Genomic DNA, 21807 nt, shown 5'->3' with positions numbered 1-21807 from the left:
TTGTGGGCTGACTCAGAAATATATCTACAACACATGGGTAAGTAGGAAAAATAAAACATAAAGTGCAAAAAACATATGTCCCTAACTTTATTATCCCCCCCAAAATTATACGTTACTTATTTATACTGATATATAGATTTTTCTGGAGAGAGTCAAGAAAAAATATCAAATGTGGCTGTCTCTGTGGATGAGGGTTTGGAGAAAGACTACCCTTTTATTGTATTTAGGATTTGTCAAAGGTTTATGTCTCATCAGTTCAAAGTTCAGATTAAATTTGAAATAGCACACATGATTGTGTTGTTCACAACTTTTGAAATAAAAATCTAAAAACAATGTGTCACATGACTGAGACAGAAGGATAATTAGGTATAATCAGTGTGTCATTTAGGGACGTGTCATGCATGTCTGGTCTCAGATTGCTGTCCCCCACTTGCCCAGCCTAGGACCGCTCAGCTCCCTGCGCCTAGGTTAGAGTGACAGTCACCGGAGGCGGCAAGACATACCCACACCGCGCCGAACCCCAAGCCCAAAGGAAGAGGTTTTGCTAGGCACCGTTTGATCACTATACTACCACTGCTATTTTAAATTACAAAGTTTTAACACTTTTTCAAATGATACTAGCAAACAGTGTATGTCAAAACAATTAGCATTGGCTTGAAAGTGTAGACAAATACACAGAAATGGTTAAATATACTTAGGACAGCTCAGTGTTTCTTGGAGCGTAACCATGAAGTAATAGCCAGGCTTGACTCTTGCTTCGTCGCGACAAGCTCCGTGCAGCTTCGAGCAGCCAAAGGAAGAGGTGAGAGAGACAGACTAAAAAACACAAGAAATTCGGTCTGAATCTTTAAAATACAATTAAATCTTAAAATCTTAAGATTTAAATACATATTTTAAAGATTCAGACCGAATACATACATGCACACACACACGGCATTTTGTGAGTCGTGATTTTATTCTGTTTTTTAAAATTGTGGTAAAACACACGTAACATCAGTTTTACCACCTTAACCATTTGTGAGTGCGCAGTTCAGTAATGTTAAGTACCTTCACCTTGTTTCCAGTTGATCTCCAGAATTCTTTGACTCTCCCAAACTGAAACTCTATCAGCATTAAGCAACTGCTCCCCATTCTGCGTTCCCCCTGCGGCCCCTGGCAACCGCCATCTCCTTTCTGCCTCTGTGAATTGGGTCTCAGATGCGTGGAATCATACACTGTTGGTCCTTTAGTGACTTGGCTGGCTTGTTTCATTCAGCATAATGAAAGGTCACCTCCTGGTTCATCTGTGTGATAGCGAGTGCCAGGATTCCTTTCCTCCTTCAGGCTGCATTCCACTGTGTGTGTAGACCTCATTTTGTGTCTCCGTTCATCCACCCCTGGGCACTTGGGCTGCTTCCACCTTCTGCTGTTGTGAATAGTGCTGCTATGAGCATGGGTGTGCACAGTCTTACTCTTAATGGAACATCTCCATTCTCTTTGTTTTCAGGCCCAGACCCACGGGAAGTGGCCCGTGAAGTGGTATGCTCCAGAATGCATCAACTACTACAAGTTCTCCAGCAAGAGTGACGTCTGGAGCTTCGGCGTGTTGATGTGGGAAGCCTTTTCCTATGGGCAGAAGCCGTACCGGGTGAGCGGCTACTGTTTCTTTTCCTAACGTGGCCATCAGAACAGATAAGCATCAGATGATCTTTACAGGACCCTGAAAATCATAAAATCCGGACACCCTCACCGAGTCTTTCTGAGGCAGTTAACGTGACCTCAGTTTATTCTAAACTGGAAAAGAAATGTTTGATGCTAATCGAACAATGTGTATTTTTTCATTGTGTGTTACACATATAAATATGCATAAAATATATACCCAAATCAATCATATTAATTAGAGTTGAAATAGAAATAATGACTGTTTCCGGTATCAAATTTGCAGCTCAGTTACATTTTTTTAATCAAAATATACATATGAAAAAGTGCACAAACCCTAGGGTACAGCTTGATGGATTTTCACAAACAGGACGGACCCACAGACCCAGCCCCCACAGGAAGAAATTTCAGGAGCCCAGAAGCCCCCATCTCCCTGCAAGCACCAGCCTTTCCCCAGGGGTGACCCCGTCTGACTTCTAGCATCCTATTAGGTGCCCCTGTTTTTGTACTTTATATAACTGAAATCATACAGTGTGCACTCTCGTTTTTTGGGGGGGAGATTTATTTGTTGTTTTGCTGAACGCTCTGTTTAAAGGTTCGGGCGTATTTTGCATGTTTTAGGGAATGAAAGGGAGTGAAGTTTCCGCAATGCTGGAGAAAGGAGAGAGGATGGGCTGCCCCGCGGGGTGTCCCAGAGAGATGTATGAGCTGATGAAGCTGTGCTGGACCTATGAGTGAGTACCCAACACTTCCTGCGGTTTATCCAAACGCTCTGGAGGCAGATGGAGTGGCTGGGCACTAAGAAGAGGCATAAATTCTGTCTTTTCATGAATCAGGGATGTGTTCCGTTCTAAGCAAATAATGGGGGAGATATCGTGCCTCCTGGACCGTGTGCCTGTATTCTTTAGTCTAAAGAATAAGTTTAGGGGCTGGCCCAGTGGCGTGGTGGTTAAGTCTGCTCGCTCCACTTTGGTAGCCTGGGGTTCACAGGTTCAGATCCTGGATGTGGACCTACACAACGCTTGTCAAGCCATGCTGTGGTGGCATCCCACGTGCAAAATAGAGGAAAATGGGCATGCATGTTAGCTCAGGGCCAGTCTTCCTCACCAAAAAAAGAAGAAGAAGAAGTTTAGACAGTTACTCTAATCCAGTATATCAAAATTTAAGTGTGGATAATACCAGCTTGGGGGTGGAGGGGTGGTCACAGTGAAAAGATGTTGATAAGAGTCTGGTCTGGTGCTGTGTGCCATTTTTGGCGATAGAGGATGGCCGCGGTACCCAGCACAGGAATGTTATGCTTTTCGAATTTTGGATCCCCTTTCATAGTGAGTGTGGCCACCAAATTGGCCAGCTCACAGATGGATTGGCTAAGGTAGCACTTCCCGAGAGGCGACTCGGACCTTGGAACAGTGGCCCTCGGAGTCGGCCCTGAGTGCCATCGCATGTCCTGCCTGGCGGAGCACACGTGATGTTGTAGTCGGGGGATGTTCAGGGCAGCTCAGCTGGCAAGGGAAATGCGTCACATCTGAGACTTGGGGAAGCATCGCACCTGAGATTTCATGAAGTGGCCTCTGACCTTGCCCGGGCTCAGCAGCCTGTAAGGGCTTCAAGGGGAAACCCTAAGCCCCAGTGCCTGTACCGCTGGCACAGAAGCGTGCTCATGGAGCCCTGGCAGCTCAGCGACCAGGCGGGCCTGGGACGGGGAGGAGCTCCTATACTTGCCACAGATTTTCTACTTTGAGGACTCAGTTTACTCTCAGATACGACGGCTGAGGTTGCAGGAGCATCTGAAGGATGGGGGATGTTCCAAGTGCTTTCAGATGCCACCTGGGATTCTCCAGCGTCCCGGGAGTGTTCCCCACCTCCACAATGCGAGTGGAAGTAAAGAATCTCATTGTTATCTAGAAGTGACCCAGCGGTCAGCCCCAAAGGGAGAGGGCAGGTGGTTCCCTGTCTGCTGCTGCTGACACTGAGCAGGGAAAAGCCCTGTAGGGGAGCTTCTGTAACCCTGGTCGTTAGTGCTAAAGGGACGTCAGAGTGTCCACAACAGAGGAATGCTAGGAATAGATTGGGGGGCCAATCTTTGTCCATTCTTTGAAGTCTTGACTGAATTCTCCCCATGCCCAAACTAGAATCGTTAGAACCTTTGACAGGTAACCAGCCATTTTTGAAATTGGAATTGAAAGTCTAGGCTAGAAATTAAGGGGGACACGGAATAGACAGGAAACAGAAGACGAATCCCCCCCGGGGCGATGTTACAGACCTCACTATTGGGTCTCCGCGCACCTGTGCTGAGTCTAGTCCCAGCTGCCTCACTTCGTGGCGCCCAGAGGACGGAGAGGGATGCAGGGAGCTCCTGCTGACACTTTCCAAGAATCCCGTGAATGAGCACAGCCCGGCGGGCTTTTCCAAGCAGCACAAGCGACCTAGAAAGCCGCTGGGAACATCACAGGCTTCTCCTGGCTTTTCGTAGGCACCGTGCACCTGCACCCCGCCAGTTTTGGAGACTGGTGGGCTGTGGGGAGTCACGGGGGGCAGAACAGGCCCCCAGGCCTGAGCTCACGGCGTCTTCCTCAGTGCCCTTCATTGCCAGCCTCCCATCTAACTGACCTCTCCTTCTTTAGAGGGACGCTGGGTCAGGTGACCCTAGTGGCAGTGCGAAGCCACAGCAGGGCAGCCCTGGGGGGTGGGTCTGTGAGCATTTGCTAGACATGTCCTCCCATCCTGCCTGCAGCTTCCTTTGGAAGATTTCACTTTCTCAGGGAAAAAAGAACTTTAAATCATTCTGAAACAAATGAAAACACCTGGAATTCCAGTGAACTCTCAGGGAGGTAAAGTTAGTGTGTTTGCATTTAACATTGATACTGACATATTTATTTCTGTCGGTTGTTCTTTGTGGGGGTGTTTACCAGTGAGGACTGGGAGGGTGGGCAGGGGAGGGGCTTTGGGTGGGGATGGGTGCTCAAGGGATGTGCCTGGCGGGGTAACGGTGGTGGACGGGGTGATGCAGCCAGGGCACACCCCTGCTGGGCGGGGGGGCGCAGTGGGCGTGCTGAATGCCCTCGTGCCTTAGGAAACCAGGACCAGGTCTGCTGCCGCCTCCATCCTTGAGGACACGCACAGCTCTCTGTGCTGTTGTTGCCGGCATGGTCCCCGAGGGGAGGAGGATGTGAAGGGAAGACAGTTTTCGGTACTCACTGGAGTCGTAGCTAAGGAGAGCACTCTTCCGTAAGAGAACGTTGTTTCCGAGGTATTCTCCCATCTGGAGATTTAAGTCACGATCCGAGTGAGGATGGGCTGGGATGTCTTTCCCATCGCTTCCAACCCCAGGAATGCTTTCTGGTGAGTTCCAAGTCAATATGTAGGAATCAGCCACAGGCTTCAAGTGTCAGTCGAGTAGAAATAGTGACGGCAGCCCATGCCTAAAATTAGAAATGGTGACCCTTTATCAAACTTTGATTTTTTTCCAACACAGCTGTATTTCTGAAGGTTCAAGTTTTCCTAGTAGTGACCTGCAGTGGGGATTGGGGTGGGAGGTGTGCAGAGACTTTGTCTGAACATCAGTAGTCACATGATGTGCCGCTGAGTGAAAACGGCCTCAGCAGCGTTTCCCCGGGCGAGCCAACCAGGAGGACTCACGGGCGCCAGGAGCTGGTCGGCACGAGCCACCTGCCCGAGACTGAAGGGAAGACGCCCATCCAGGGCAGCCGGGGTCTCCACGTACCTCGCCTTTCATCAGCTCCAGACATGTCCTGGGGGGACTTTCGGTGCCCATGACGGAACCCTGAGGAGGCGGATGTCACCCCTGGCCCTCTCGTTTTTTGAAGAGGACACAAGACACCCAGAGCAGTACCTGTAGAGGTTGAATGGGGTGGGGGTGCATCGCCAAAGACAGGAAGGAAACACTGGCCCCGAGAAAAACAGGTACCAGCAGCGGGGGCGGGAGGGGACTTCATTCATAAGTGTGTTCCAGAGTCAATTCACATCCTGTCCCAATAATTAGAGAAGCCTCTGGGAAAACCCCATGCAAATTGGGAAAAGTTGGGACTCTTCCTCCTGAAAAACGAGGCTTCTGCCTAACCGAGGAAAATCTGGGCCATTCGGGATTCTCTGGGTCAGGAATGATCTGGACGGAGCTCAAATGCTATTTGAAGATCAGTAAGCCCAAGGCCCAGCAGGGTATTGCAAGGCCCAGGCTCCCCACCGGCCCCAGCACCTGGTCCTTTCCCCACCCTCTAAGGACCTTCACGTGGCTGCACTCACCACCCAAGCCTGCTGTGTCAGGCCACTGTCCCCAGTGCCTGGGGTGGGGGTTCACAAAGCTCACGGAAGGCCCAGCCCTGCCCTGTGAGAGCCTGCAGGCCAGGGGAGGGCGGGCAGGCAGTAAACAACAAGCTAAGAAAATAAGTGTGTTCCATAGCGTGTCCTCAGAAGTGACGAGTCCAGCAGCCACTGAGAGCCGAGGAGGGCCCAGGCGGGGAGGGCGCACGTGTGCATGAAGACCTCTCGTGCTGGGGTAGTTTCTCCGCAGAAGGAAATGAAACATTTGCCTGGGGCGTGGGAGCAGATGGAGCCTCCAGAATCTGGCGGATTCAATGAAGTGATTATAAATGATCCCTGTATATTTTCCATCCGTTTTGAGGCTAGTTTTTTTCCCATCGTTTTCTCCATTGTCAACAGTCAGCCGCCTTCAGCAAGGTGATAGATAGATAGGGATATATAAATGGCTAGATAGATGCTGGATTGATAGGTCATAGATTGAACAATCAATACATGATGGATGGATTGATGGATGGATAGATATTTAGACAGACAGACATACCATACACACTTAGATTTATCACTGACACTCTGTTGACTGCCCTCCACGTACGGAGCATGGTGATAGCACTAGTTGACACTTTCCTCATGGAAGTTCCAGTTCTGGTCTGGGCTGGGGGCTGGGTGTTGCTCAAAGACATGAGACAAATTAACCCCCATGTAAACAGCTGAGTACCTATTGTGATGGGTGCTACAAAGCAAACTGTGGGGAGTTTTGAACAAGAGTAGAGATTTTGGGGGGGTCATACTTCCGTTAGGGGGTTCATCCCAGCCTCTTTAGGAAGCAGCGTTCTACCTGAGAACTGCACGATGAGGAGCCGGGGTGCGGGAAACGAGAGGAGAGGAAGGGGGCCTCTGGGCATGAGGGCAAGAGCCGGAAAAGCACCCCGGGCTGGAGAGGCAGCACAGGAAGGCCAGGGGTGGACCGGAAGCCAGCGCGTGCCCTAGATGCTTGGGCACGCTCCTCCGCCGACGCTCAGCATCGTCCTGGCTTCCTGGAGGCAACCTCACCCATAGTGTGGAGGGTTCCCTGGGAAGCCTGACCAGGGGACTTTGCCGAGGCCCGTCCGTGTTCCTGTTTCTTTCTGTTAGTTTGTTTGGTGCTTGGCTGCAGGGTGGATGAAGCCCTCACAGCAAGACTCAAAGGGGCTCTTGGTGCATTTGGATGCCACCCTTGGAGCAGAACGCCCTGTTTGGCAAATATGATGAGGTTGTGTTCTCTTTGGCTGTAGAAGTTTAGGAGCAGCATGAGGCTGCCCCTCTGGTGGCCAGAGACACGGCCTCTACAGTGAGGCCCAAGGAGGCCTGGACCCCCAGCTGTGACCTCAGATGGCTCATATTTTCAAGCAGTTTTATCATGGTTTTGCTTGCTCTTGAAAGCTGTAGGTACCCCATTATGCTGATGCCACTCGACAAAACAGTCCATTTTGGTTCCGTAGAAACCTCTCTGCCCTTATAATGGTGAGCGATCGGTCCTCGAGCATGCTCCCTGGCTGCTCCATCCGAGAAACTGCAGCTGCTGTCGGTCCAAGCGAATGTGGGCAGCTCACCCAGTTTAACCTCAGGTTCTATTTCACTTATTGGGCAATTTTATCCACTTGCACTAGAGCCCCAAATCTTGCAAAATAGGAAAAATAACTTCTAAGTGAGGACAGATTCTCGGGTTTTTAAGAAATACTTGTTTCCATCTGATCCTATTCAGGATGCCGTGTTAGAGAAGGCAGAGATGTCTGTAAAAGTTTGTGTAGAGATTGCAAATTGTTGAAAACCTGCACCTATCATTTACTTACATCATTGCCTCACCCGCCAACAGTGACACAGGAGTGAGGCCGTGTTAAGATTTGTAGGAGACAGTGCCTGCATCCTTGTTTCTGCCCTGGCAAGTTCTGAGTTTTCATAGGAACCCGTATCAATGGCACGAGTTCAGGAAATCCAGAGCCATCCGATGAGGGGGTGGGAGGGGAAAGTTTAAATTGTGCCCGTATTGTTTTTCTTGAGGTTATGAGTCAAACGTTAAGTATATGTCTGCAGCACGTTGCCCAGCTAAGTGTTTTCGGACACGTTCTGTTTTGCTGAATCACGAGGAGACGGTCTCTGAACCTGGGGATGATGCATCCCGATGTGGAGCGCACGATGTCTCCATCTTTAGGGGGGACTTGAGTCACCTGGCGAGCCTGTTGAGTGTAGACTGGGTTCTGGAGGTCTGGGGCAGGCCGGCCACTGTTCTCACCCAGGCCTCTGGTCACCCGGTGCAGGGCTTGGGGACGTGCTGTGAGCCCCAACTCTGGAGGGGGCCATCAGGGGGCGCAGCCTGCACGCTCGACCTGCAAAGGCCGCGGTGTGAGCCACGCTTTTTCAGAGGCCGATGACAAACAGTCATGCATATCTTCCCTTTTCAGGGTGGAGAACAGGCCGGGATTCGTGGCGGTGGAGCTGCGGCTGCGCAATTACTACTATGACGTGGTGAACTGAGGCTCCCGCGCCGTCGGAGGCTGCCTCGGAGCGGAGGAGCAGCCACAGGGAAGCGCACTCCAGTGCGTTGACTCTGAGGCTCCCTCACCCTCTGCCTGCCGGGAGGGCCAGCCTCCTGTGGGACGTGCCCTGACTGTTGTTCCCCAAAGCCCATCCGGGAACACGCGCTCCACCCGGAGCACACGGTCCCAGGAGAGCCTTGGAAGACAGACAGACGGCCGGCAAGGTCAAAGGACCTGTGCATTCCCTTGTGTTTTTGTCTGTGTGGTTTTCATGGCAGGTTATTTTCAGGATGTGTCCAAGTTCCCTTTCTTCCCGGTCCTCTGGCTCTTGGGCTACATTCGAATACACAGCAGCCTGGCGGCAGTGCCCTGTGGTGTCAGGGCTCTCGTCCCTCCAGGGGTCTTCAGCGGCCAGCGGGCGCAGTTGGCGTGGGAGCCTGCAGTGGAGGGAAGGCTGGGAGAGGAGGAGGCGCTTGGCGGCCCCAGAAGAGGCTCCAACAGGCCGTACTTACACTGCGCCCTGCCGCTGAGAAGCTTTCCTGACCGTACAAGTGCCTCGAGGCTTGAAAAGATCAAGCTGGACCAGTGCGGTTTCTAAGTAGTAGCCAGTAAGGGGGAAAAGGGCTGGATTCTGCTTTTGCTCTGTGTTCTGAGACTGAAGACTCACGTCCCGTGAAAAGTGGGCCCTGCTGGGATGAGTTGTTGGGCTTACTTTCCCACTGGGAGCTTCTGTCCCAGGCTCGCTGAAGATACCACCTGAATGGAGACCCAGCGGGGGAGGACGTCCGTCCTCTCAGGGCTGATGGGGACAGAGGCAGGGTGCTGTGGGCTGTCGTCTCTGTGGCGTCTCCCCCAGAGGGAGAGTGCGACCAGAATTCCCCGACTTTTTCTGTATTTGTAGTAGGGGGGGCAACCTGGTGGCCAAGGCCATCTAAAGATGAGTTTCTAAAGAAAGTATGAATTCATAATAAAACCACAGACCCTGACTCTCGCCACCAGTGGGCCTCCCTGAGTGTGACATTGGGTTGAAGACATAAGCCCCAAGGGTTCTCTTCTAGACCCCTAGCGTGAGTTAATCCCTGAGTAAAGTTTGACCTTGTGCAGCCATCGGCCCATGGATACCAGTTTTGCTGTGGCCCTTGGAAGTCAGTATAATGAGCCCTTCTGATGGCTCTACCCATGTCTTCACCTGGGCCTGGGCTCACCCCATGGGCATCACCTCTTTCCTTGTTTAGCGGGAACAAAAGGGCATCATGGACAAACAGACAGCCCTGGCCAGCACCAACTGATGGCCGATGCCGCAAACACTGTGTCCCCCAGCGATCCTGAAGGTTTCTGTAGCAGAGTCGTAATCCCTTAGTCGTAAAATAATTAGGTGTGTTTTTCCTTTGAGCATGTCCTTCCTCCGCACTTGCTGTCACCAGCCTTGTTTTCATTTGTTGGACGGTGAATTCTTCTTCACAGCAGCCCAATGACTGCACCCCACCTGGATCTTCAGAGGCAGGGGTGACGCCAGTTTTTCAGGACCCCAGCCCCACAAAGAGCACTCTGGACCAGTGAAGCAGTGTTCTCCATCCATCTCTGAGGAGCTACCTTTGGTCACTGTACTTTTTTTTTAAAACTGTGATTTTTAATAAAATTTTAAAATTAGCTTTGTGATGATTTTCATGGGTGTTATTAGAATTTGATAAGTTGCACTGTCAAATAAACGGTATTCAACAGCACTGTCAAATGCACAATGTGTTTTTAAAAGAAATGTTGAGTCCCTAGCTATGCCCTAAAAAGGCTGATGTGTGCAGGCCCTTGGCGCAGGGCCGTGAGCTCCTGCTGTAGGCGGAAGAGAAAGGCTGTCAGTGAGGGCCCGGCTGGCCCCGGGCCTCTGTTCACAGGCAGGGGTGTGCCCACCGAGAGCCTGGCAGCCCACGGCCTCCCCTAATGGCAGGCGAGCTGACCAGACCCAGAAATCCCGAAAGGGGCCAGAGCAGGGTCGTGGGTTGTGAGCTCTGCCTTTCTCTGTGAAGACAGCTTACACAGCATTGGGGGCCGAGGAAAGAATTCCAGAGCCCCTCATTCCTCCTGTTTTAAAGGGGGTTACACACGCACACCACATACATATGTACACATCACACACATATGTCACATACGTACATCCACCAAACACACCACACACATGAACACATATACATACCACACACTGAGCCCTGTTCCAAATGACCACTTGCATGCCAGTGTGGGCCAGTTGTCCTGCCCAGGGACGCCTGCTGGTACCTGTATGCGTTTTTCTTCTGCCCGCTCAGGCCTGGGGTCCAGCTGGCCACCAGCTCCCTCCCAGCTCCCTGGAGGTCCTCTCATGGCATGCAGAGGCTTGGAGGGCTCCTGGGTCAGGAAGCCCCACACTCCGTTGGTGAGCCCTGAGATGGGGCATTCCGAGATGGGAACGACACAGGATGGCAAAGAGCCCCTTGGCGTTTTGTTCTGGAAGCAGTGAGAGAGCATGAAGTCGAAATGGAGAACACTCCAGACAGCTGGGTCTCCAGCTCTGACCTTGGGTGAGCGAGTCATAGAACCTCCCCACTTGCACAATTGTGGATGAGGGTTACCCTCCGACCTATGCAGACGCGCAGAGGCCTGGGGCCGCATTCTAAAAATGTCAGTGGGAACCACGGTCTGTGCCACGACGGCTGAGGGTTACCTTGTGGTGGGGATACTGTGGGCCAGCAGATGGCACTGTGCGATGGCTTGGAGGAGAGCCAACCTTCGGCCCAAACCTTCCACCGGGAGGAGGGGGCAGAAACCAGGGTGATGGGTATGTGGTGGTCCTTGGACGCAGTGATGTACAATGGCGTTATCACTGAAGCAGGCGGGGGCAGAGCGAGATTCTCAGACCCGCGCTCGTCTTTCCAAGGTCAGAAGGGGACTTCAAACCGGTCGATATGACGTTCTTCTTTCTGGGAAGGAAGGAAGCATTTTAAGAGAGCCAGAGTGAGATTCTGCTTTTCCAAATTCTCTGTTCGTTTGGGATAAGCAATGCTGGTGTTTCCCTTTCCCAGTTAGGAGCAGTTTCCTTCTCCTGGAAACTGGCTTGCGGCCTTGGGATGGACATCGTCCCTGCTCCAGAGAAAGCAGGTGCCCGTGAACCACTGTGTTTCCTCAGGTGTCGTGAGCCCAGCCAAGTCCTCGTGACCCTGCCGTCCACTAGAGAGAAGCCTGAGACAGCGTCTTCCAGCGACACAGGCCTGGGAGACAGAGCTACGCCGGGCAGCCAGCAGCTTCCCTGATGAAACAACTCTGGAAAACACGGCTGAGCGTGTCCCACTGAAGGATCCCAGCGCGCATTGGCCCGCTCGGAGTTCGAGGGGTATTGCAACAAAGACCTTTGAACCCATTTTTTCTAACTCAACATTTTCCCAACTTCTTTGACCACAGAAGCACTCTTGTGCTGGACGCCTTTAGCAAGATGGAACTGGTGTTGGTGTTCCTCATGCACACGGGGAAACTGGGCGCTGGTGGGAAGGGAACTCTGCCAAGGAAGCAGCTCCCCGTGCTCTCATTAGCTGAAGTCAGCCCTGCCGTGTTCTCAATTGTTGGCTGTTTACACATGATGTGCTCTCTCCCTCTCATCCGCCCACACACCCCAGGATGCATATAATCAATCTTCCCTTCAAAGAAAAAAAAAATGATGGCATTTGGATACAGCAGGAGGGCCCAGGGCTCATACTTGATGTTTCATTACAAAGCGCTCTTTTGAAGGCCACTTGCTTATTATTTTGTAGTTTTACAAAATTAACCCAGAAGAAGAAAGAACGCTTTTCCAGGGCTGTGGCCACAGACCCCGGGCGGCATCCAGCTGGAGGCCCCGCGCATCCCGACCTCAGGCTCAGCACGTCCTGCACATGTCTGAATTCACCGTCCCACGGCTGGGGGCCGCGGCCACTGCCCCCCGGGGTGCACTGGCTGACCAAGTGCTGCTCTCAGCCCACGTGCCACCCAGCTGGGGACGTTTCCAGGAGCTATTTTTTTAGCTAAGCGTTCTTTACCAAAGCCATGAGTCACAAGACTTGACGCCCGTGCAGCCTTTCAGGTCCCTGAATGACTCAGTTTTCCATGACTGTCATTAAACAGTGGAACAATGAGTGAAAAATGTATCTTGTGCATAAACAACTCTTCCTCATTCATAAAAATAAAGAGCCAGTGTTCGGCACTATTTTTTTCTGCACAGCGCAAATCAAATGACATCATGAATTTCTCTAAACCTCGAGGGTGACACAGCCCTTTGGAATCCAGTGCTGTGAGCGCTCAGTGCTTGTGAGTAGCCGGGCTGCGTCCCTGCCTCCCCAACTCAGGCAGAGCAGAGGCCTCAGGCTTTCAGGGAGTGAACAGGAAGGAAAACACAGGAGCCAGCAGATACCGAGAAAGCGTCTGCTGAGTTTGAGTCCTGGCCCAGTGGGTTGTGCCAGCAGGAAAGTGACTTCCATGGGACGAGGCGTATCACCTGCACCCACGGCGCAGGGAGCGGTGGTCACATTTCGTGCACCTAGAGATTCTTGGGGACCCTCAAGAGCTGCGTCTCCTCTCGTCCTGATGGCACCTGGTGCAGCATGACTTCTGGACACATCCCTGGGATGCCAGTGAGATTTCTGCCCATCAAGGGCGCCCAGGTGGGCAAACTGACACAGCAGCCAGTGTGCTGTCCCACCGGGCATCTGTCCCAATTTAGGGACATGAGCTGCCCGGTAAAGCCCCTCCCCACTACCTCCCCCCTCCCTCTTCTTGCTTCTTTGATCCTCATGCGATCATGTCAACAGCAGGAAAATCCAGCCAGAAGGAAGAGAGCTAAGCACACAAGGATCCAAGGATCTGAGCAGGCCCCGCCCGACTCAGGGGTGAGGCTGACCTCCCAGGACGGACAGAGGAGATTACTTCACAGAAAAGCATTGTGGGGTCAAAGCAGAGCAGGGCTCAAAGAGCCATTTTAATCGACTTTTTCTGCAATCAAAACATTCAGCCGCTTGCTCACGCTAGGACGCTCTGTTCTTCGAGTCAGTAAGATCCCCATTCCAGAATGTCCTGCCGTGAGGTTTTCCTCAGTGTCCCTCCAGAGCTTTGTTCCTGTGCACGAAGGCATGTCTCCCACAGGCTTTCCCACTGGCTAGGGCTGGGCTGCGCGGCCAGAGTGCTTTCTGTTTGGAGTCCCTGCTTCTGGACATCATCATCCACAAGCACGTGGTCCACAGGCAGCGGCTGGGGGGGGTGCCTGGGTTCTTTTGTCACGTTGCCCCAGGACTCTGTGTGTGTGTGCCCACGTGTGAGTGCGTGTGTGTGCGAGACTCTGTGAAACAGGTGTCATTGGCCTTTTCTCTCAGATCTTCTTGTACTTCTGATACTCCTCTTGCCACAAACATGACTTTCCCTTATGAACCGAGTTGATCTCGGAATCTCCCTGGTCAGTCCACAGTGTGCAGAAGCGGCGTCCCCCCTCTTTCCAGCCTCCGACCTCCCCCGGGGCCCCCATCCCGTGGGTCTGGACCCTGGCCCTGACCCGCTTCCACTCAGGTCTTTGTAAGAGCCGAGCGATCCAGTTCACAGGGAGAGGTCTCTTTGCCTGCGCTGCTCAGAGCCTGACCCCTGCTGGCCCCTCTGGGAGCGGCCAGGGTGGGTGGATGCCAGGACAGACAAGGACAGGGACAGGGACAGGGATGGGGGAGGCAGGTTCCCGAGCCAGCGCAGAGGGCCGCCTCTGCAGCCCCGCAGGTGCTTTCTCAGTGGGACTTGGACTTTGGCCGTGAGGACCTGTCCTCCTGCCCCCTGAGCAGCCAGCCTAACCGGCGGAGCAGGCTTTACCTCTTTCACGTGGTCCCCTGAGGGGTGAGTGGCCTGGAGGAGGGGCGCCAGCCACAGCCCAGATCGTCCCTGAGACTCCACAGGGTGGGACGCTTCGTGGGTCTCAACCAATGCCTCAGGCCACCCGTGATTCTTGGAGGCTCCACAGGAGAGAAAGCAAAGGTAGACCACTTATCCACATCACCAAGAATGACTTCAGAATCCGTGGGTGTCACAGTCTTCCTCTGTCCCCATTCTCAGCCTTTGGAAACTAGCCAGGGGAGAAATGATGCCCCTAGCAGCCTGCTGGCTGCACCTCTGCCCGCTGGGCAGACCAGCCAGCAAAGGGCTTTATAACAAATCCCGGAACAGTATGTGAATGCACAGGGCGTCACTCACGCACACAAACGGTTTAGTTTACTTCGGTGGGCTAGATGCGTGCAGTGGTGTTCATGGGCACTCTGGAATACAACTTGCATTTGCAGAATATTTTACAGCTTGCAAAGCCTTTTCAGGACCCTGAATTCGTCCAGTGAGGAGTTTAAGCGCCTGGCAGCTTTATGGCATACAACGGGTCTTCTGATGGACGCTGGGAGGGGGCCCTATCGAGATGGGGTTGGTCTGTGCAGTTGTGGCCATTTGGGCCCCTGGGACAGCTCTGCTGAGACAAGCTAGCCCAGAGTCCCCCGGGGCCACCTGAGGCTACCTTGCACCGTCTTCTGTCCACGCCCGACAGACATGGACCCTCGGCCTTGCTGATGAACACCTGCCCCCACACTGCCTCTCCTGCCTGAGCTTCTTTCCAAAGACCCAGCGCACACAAGACTTCACTCGTGTGTGTCGTGTGTTGTGGTGAGTGTCCACTATGGTGGGGTCGAGGACACGTGCAGTTGCATACGGATGGGTGCTGCCCAGCAGTCCCCAGGACTCCACCGTTGGTCCCTGAGGGCACCTGGCCCTTCCTGCCCCCACCCCAGCTCCCTCCTGCACTCTGGTGCTTCTCGAGGCCTGAGGAAGGAGAAGAAGTCACTCTGTCCCCACAGAGCCCACGAGCCCACAGGGCTCAGGGTCAGGGTCACGGGTGGAAGGGGACCACCGTGCCCCCTGGGTCCTGGCCACTGTGAGCCATGCAGGAGTACAGTGTGCATGGACCATCACTGTGGCATCCTCCGGAGAAGTCAAAGGGCCAGCACCGTGTGGCAGTGTGTACTGTCCCTCTGTGTCTTTCACCCTCCACGGTGGCCCATGGGCTCAGAAATCCTGATCTTTGAGGAATACTTGAATTCAGAGAATCTGTGATTCAGCCAACCTCAGACATGACTACATTTGTGTAAACAAATGCTTTTTACTGTGGGCGGTTGCTGACTTTCAACTCAAACAGTCTGCCCTCCAGGACACCCCCGGGCCCCCTGCTTCCAAGTCTAAGCAGGCCCCAGGTGCTCCCTATCAGCCAGAGAGTTGGGGGCTGTCTAAGGCACCAGCTTTGAGCTCTCAACGTCTGTATCTAACAACCTAGATTATCCCTTCACAGCTATGGCCCTTTTTCTGGTCCCGGTGGACACCTCCCTCTGGCCAGCTGGGACACTGGGCATGGTGGGCGGAGTGGAGGCAGGTGCTGGTGTCACCTGGACGGGGAGGGGTCTCTGCTAGAATCCAGGAGTCCTCCCCCTGCTCCCCCGGGGTCTGGCCCACGGGCTTTTCAGGGACAAGACCCACTGCAGGCCTGGCATCATCCACACGGAGCCACTGAGAGCATGAGCAAGAGGCTGGGCCCAACCAGAGAAGGCGCCCAGCATGGATGTCTAGCTGCCATACCAGCCAGGCCGTCCAAGTGGGGAGTGGACAGATAAAGGCACTGGCAGGTGTTTCCCGAGGTCCCTGCCCACCTGGACAAACAGAACAATGGCAGGATGGATGGACAGTTCCACCAGGACTGTGTCCCCAGAAGCTGCGGCTCCCTGGTTGTCATCAGGGTCTCTCCACGTGGATGTGTCCAGCCAGATCTGTGGGGAATTATGCTTGGTCCAGCTGGCATGTTCTCGTTGTCCTCTGACCCCGCAGGGCCCCAGAAATCCCGAGGTCCTCAGTTCTAATCCCACGACGCAGGCCCCGGGGATGGATGGAGCCCCCTCTGCTCTCCAGTCCCGCCCCTCCCAAGTGAACCAGCGGAGGGCTTTGGAGGCCACAGGCAAAGGTCACACTGCCCGCCATCCTCATCCTCACTCAGTGGGACAGGGCAGCCCTCGGAGGGCAGGGTTATGCGTGGGGATCTTCAAATTCTGGGACTGAGCCAAGTGTGTATGTGTGTGTGTGTGTGAGAGAGAGAGAAAGAACTAGAAAAGAGAGAAGAAAAAGCCAGCAGGGAGTTTCCTGCTGCCCAGAGAAGGCCCAGAACTAACAGCTGAAGAAGCATCCAGGTGGCATTTGTTTCCAGTGAAGGTGAATTCCGGCCCCCTAGGGAAGGGCGGAGGTGGTGCAGGGGCCCAGAGCTGGGGTGACTTTCCCCCAGCCTGCACGGGGCTTGTGGAGGTGGACCAGGTCCCACCGCCCGTCCTGTGGGCCCCGGAAGAACGCCCCCTCCCTGGCCCTGCTCTCCTGTTAAATCAGTAACCATCATTGCACCCGGGGGCTCCTGGGGGGCTCGTGGGGGCTCTGGTGGGGGAGGGAAGAGACGCTGTCTGGAAGACTGGTCAGGGCACGAAGCAGGCGGGGAACCAGGCATGGGACCCTCGGCTCCTGCCCCCAGAGCCCGCCCGACTCTGGGGCCCACGAGCCTGTGTGTCAGCCTGCTTCTCAAGCTGCCCAGCAAGGCCCACAGGCATGCGCTGGGCGGTCCGGGCACGGGGCCGCGCTCTGCATTGCCACGCTTAGGGAGGCACCCGCCAGCCCGGGCTGTGGGCCCCTCTGTAGCCTCCAATTGAGCACTTGGTCAGGCCATGTGCTGAGCCCCTAGGCACCTTGTTGTCACGCCTAAGGAACTAGGGGCGGGCAGAAGCGCCATCCCCAGGTGAGCCTTATTCCTGAAACCCGCAGGGGCGGGGCCTGCCTGCGGGAATCTGGATGGTCTGAGGCTGTCTGCCTGTGTGCGCCGGGGCTGTCCCCAGGGTGATTTCCCAGAGTGGGCAGCCATCCTCTCCATCAAATCCTTGCCTTCTGCTGCGGGAACGGCCTCCCATGGGGCTCCACTTCCTTGGCTTGAGCCTCTTTTAGGAGGTGGGAGGGGAGGAAGGAAGGAGGAGATGGGTGCATGGTCATAATGTCGAGTCTCTAATAGAGGGCGGGCTGGCCGGACGACGGCAGGAAGTCAGGGGGCTGGCTGTGCCTCTTTCACGGGCACAGCAGCCGCCGCCAGTGTGGCCTGGTGGGCCCCAAGCCCCTGAACAGCAGAGCCACAGCCCCTCCCCAGTGCCCACTAGATGGCAGCCTGACACCTGGGCAAGGGCTCTCCCGTGCTGGCAACAGGGACCTGGGCTCTGCCTGTTCTCCCAATAGCAGGAAAGCCACCAACTGGATGCGCTATTGGAAATCACATTTTGACAGGTGTAAAAAGATGGAGTCCGTGATTTATTTTCAAAGTGAGTGGTTGGCAGCTGGCTACGCTATTCGGGGAAGCAATTTCTAATCTGTGCCATTAGGAAATGGCCAGTAAAAGGGACTTGAAAGGTTTCTTTATGTCCTCTTGTTAAAGACGTGCCTGGCACGTGATCTTTCCTGCTAGCTGAGCTTGCAGTGGCTCGTTTTGAGGTGGGATGCTCAAGGTCTGGGCTGGAAGGGCCCCTCACCCAGGCCGGTTCATCACCAGCCCAGAGTCCTCAGGAACTGAGGAACAAGTCCCACGTTCCTGGAGAAGGTCACCTGGACACAGAAATACCCGTTTCCTTAACTAGGGCTTGAATAGTCCAGGCCGTTGATTAAGGGGAGGGAAACAGTGGATTCACTGCGTGCTCACCGTGGTCTGGAGGACTGGCCCTTTCTTAGCGTAGGTTCTCAAGAGGTAATAAAGGACCTCGGTCTGGTCCTCCCTGTTTTACTGGGTCCCCAAACCCCAGGGGGACTGGACGGGTGTGGAGGGAGCCCGTGGACTTCACCCTCACCTGCTCAGGGCCTAGTCCATCCTACCCAGCCTTCCATCCCCCACCCCGCACACCCCCACTCCCCCAACCCCCCCACACCCCCGCCCCGCACCCCCTCCCCTGCCCCCGGGACTTGGAGCCTCGGCCAGCGGAGGAGACCCCACTGGCTGAGTCTTTAATAGATTCCCAAAGAGCACGCAAAGACTAGGGTGAGCCACCCCCTTGACACACCCAAGGAAATATTTGAGAAATGTCAACAGGAGTGATGGTGACCCTTCTAGGTCAGTGAAAAGATACATATTTGTACCTAGTCTCTCCCTCATTCCAGTGAGCTGGTGACACTCTAAGGTTTGGACCACACGGAGGTCGGGACTGAATGAGCGTGTTCTCTCCTCCAGCTCGCCTGCACTTGGGCACATCCCTGTGGAGTGTCAAGCGACCCACTCAAGAGCCGCATTCCAGCCCTCTCATGGCAGCTGGCCTGTCCCTGTGTGGGGACCCGGCACGGGACGTGGTATTTATAGTCCGCATCGCGGGTCCCGCCTCACCATGCGTTTCTGCAGCAGGAGAGAGCGAGGTGAGACAGCACCACGTATGGGGCGGAGGAATGTGCTGGAGGAGGAGGGGTGGACGTTCAAGGCAGAGGGTGGAGCCTCCGCAAACTCTGCCTCCCAGGCATCTCCCGTGCTCCCCCTGGACCAGGCCCTGCTCTAGGAGTCCGGGTGGTCCTCAGCACCCAGGGGACGCCTCTATGAGCTCTGGACACGTAAGAACCAGGGCTGCTGCCTTGTGGGTCCTCTTCTGCCCGGGCTGCCCAGGCCTCCCAGGATGGCGGTCACCGGGCTCTCCATCCAGGTGGACCCCGAGGCTCGGGGTGGGGGTGGGGGGGTGGCAGGGGATGTGCCTGGAGTGTAGATGCTACCAGACTTCATTCACCCCCTTGCGCAAGAGCAAAGCAGCCCTCACGGAGTGAGCGCTCAACACACATTTGTCTCTGCCCTTGGATGCCTGGCCATGGAGATGTTATCGTGCCTGTTCTCTTTCCAGCCACATGGATCCCGACCGTGAATGAATAAGACTCCTTCCCTTGCCCATTAGCCCCGGAGTCAGCCTTTGGTCATCTAAGGCAAGTCCTTGTCCACAGCAAACCAACCAAGCGCCACCTCAGGAAGCCACTTTTTGCAACAGTCTTCACATGTGGATGATACAAAGGCATTTGAAAAGTCAGGATCAATGACCACTCTGCTGCCACGATTTCCCCCTTTCCGCATGGATGTTGACCCTTCAGAAGTTTGGTTGTGTTAGGACGGCGTGCCATCTCCTCCCTGAGGTCCCGCTGCCCTCCATCCAGAAGGCGGGCTCCATGGACACGCCCTATACTCTGCTTTTCACTGAGAGTGGGCAGCAGGTTCACCCAAGAGCTGTGAGCAAATCCGCTGAGGGACTGGCTCCCTCCACCCCCAGGGTTCCATCCTTCAAGCCCACGATGGCTTTCCTGCTCCATCCACGGTTGGGCTCGCAGGGTGGGTCAACTGCACTGTGCGGTGGAATCCTGTCTCCCAGCTGTAACCTGTCACCTGCCCCATGACCTGCACGGCCTCCCCGATCTGCTCACATCAGTGTTTACAGACTGTGTTCTGCTCCACAGAAAGGAGTGTCCCGTGGTTGAATACTTATGGAAGCCTCTGGAGATTATAGTCCCCTGTAAGAGATCCAGAAAGCGTACTCAAAATGCACAGAACTCCCGCCGCACGGAAGCCCGTTCACATTCGTGTCACCCCACACGTCCTGGGGGTCTTTGGACTGGAGCCATCTTGCCCGTCTGCCCCAAGAGGGTGCCTCTCTGCCCACCGCGCCTCCCTCTCTGGCCCTGCTCTTCCAGCCTGAAAAGTCAGCCCACGCCTCTTTCCCCATAAATCTTCCCCTCCTTTCACTGCCGACCGTGCACTCCCTCACATTCCCTCAGCTCTCAAGGTCCCTGTAACACGATGTACCATCCGATCTGAGATGCATGTTTTATGGACGTTGGGCCAAGAGTCCTTTGAAAGTGGGAGTCACGTTCTGTTCCTTCCCTGTGCCTGGACCAGCACGGAGCAGGCACAGACCGGCCAGCACTCCTCAGCTGCTGGACCTTTTCCCAATGCTTAGTCGCTCGGCGTCCCTCCTCCTGGATGGCTTGGCTGGGTTTGCTCATTAGTGCCTCTACCAGGGATGAAGGGCGGGGGATGAAAGGCAGAGCTGGCGCCCTGTGTCATTAGCCAACTCCTAACATGGTGCAGGGGTTTGCTTGGCCAAAGGGAATTGTTTGTATATTTCTGTATTTGAAGAGCCGAAGGAGAAATTTCCTCTCCAGTGTGTGTCTGTGTGTCTGTCTGTGTCTGTGTATATGTGTGTCTCTGTCTGTATATCTACAGATGTATGTATGTCTATGTTATGTCTGTATACGTGTCTGCGTACATGTCTATGTAAGTGTGTACGTATGTCTGCACATGTCCATGTGTGTCTCTGGATATTTGTGTGTGTCTGTTATGTCTGTGTATGTGTGTCTCTGTCTGTGTCTGTGTGTCTCTGAATGACTCTGTGTATGTATGTTTATGGATGCATGTTGTATATGTCTCTAGGCTTCTTTGTGTGTCTGTATATGTGTGTGTGTTTGTAGATGTGTGTGTGCATGGATGTGGTGTCTACACTCATGTGAACCCAGGGCACCCACAGTTGGTCCAGCCTACTCTCTGACACAGGACACCTGAGTCTTGCAGGCATCCTGAGTGTCCTCAGTGATGGCCATGTCGTCGCAGCTTCCCCATCCTCCCGGCCTCTGTCCCCTGGGTTTTCCACTGCACCACGGTGTCCAGACCCTGGAGCAGTAGGACACTGAGTTTCAACATGTCCTCCAACTGCAGCCCACCGCTTGCAGCCTGGAGGGGACAGCCCAGCCGAGTTGCATCTCTGCATGTCCCAGGAACCCGGCCTGGCTCCAGAGCCAGCCCTGCCAGTTCTGTGGGGAGATGCCTCTAGAAATGTCACAACCAGCATGTCACTGGCTTCTCCACCTCCTTTGCTTTCTAGACCAAATGATGACCAGACGTGGGCCTGGGCCACTCAGCTCTTCAGAGGCTCTGGGCCTTGCCCGCACCAATTCACCGAGTGGGGAGCCCTGGAGGGGTGGCCCTCAGTGCCCACACCACATCGGTCCACGATGGAAGCTTTACCTGCTCGGCCATCCCTTGGCGTGGCGACTTTCATTTCTTGCAAATGATGATGATCTCTTCTTTCTTTCCCTGGAGACCTCAAACATTCCTCTTTACATTTGAAGTTCCCAAATGAATATTTTTAAAATGTATTCTGCTGTGAATTTGCCTTGTAAATAGGGCCGGCTACCTCATTTGCAGGACTCAGTGCATTTTAAAATGTGGGACCCTTGTTCAAAAGGCAGGAAAACAGCACTTAATGATACCAAAATATAAAGCTCTCCTTTCCTC

At 54.2% G+C, this 21807-nt stretch overlaps 1 protein-coding gene and 1 long non-coding RNA gene across 3 annotated transcripts in view; both read left to right on the top strand.

The window, feature by feature from the left end:
• The window catches only part of SYK (spleen associated tyrosine kinase), a 94862-nt gene extending 84706 nt beyond the window's left edge, over positions 1-10156 (top strand). For both annotated transcript variants that reach the window (XM_023627555.2, XM_023627554.2), the window contains 3 exons: positions 1487-1627; positions 2260-2372; positions 8358-10156. In XM_023627555.2, the coding sequence (XP_023483323.1) occupies positions 1487-1627; positions 2260-2372; positions 8358-8430 (327 nt within the window). In that variant the 3' untranslated portion in view covers positions 8431-10156. The remainder of the gene's footprint in view (positions 1-1486; positions 1628-2259; positions 2373-8357) is intronic.
• Positions 10157-14543: 4387 nt separating this feature from the next.
• On the top strand, positions 14544-21807 carry LOC138920469 (uncharacterized). The gene is made up of 3 exons (XR_011431667.1): positions 14544-15104; positions 18724-18902; positions 19373-21807. It is a non-coding gene; the product is annotated as an uncharacterized lncRNA (long non-coding RNA).

The sequence above is a fragment of the Equus caballus genome, chromosome 23 (genome assembly GCF_041296265.1).
Source record: "Equus caballus isolate H_3958 breed thoroughbred chromosome 23, TB-T2T, whole genome shotgun sequence".
NCBI classification, from domain to species: Eukaryota; Metazoa; Chordata; class Mammalia; order Perissodactyla; family Equidae; genus Equus; species Equus caballus.
Note: the sequence above shows the minus strand (reverse complement) of the source record. Positions and strands in the feature narration are given on the sequence as shown.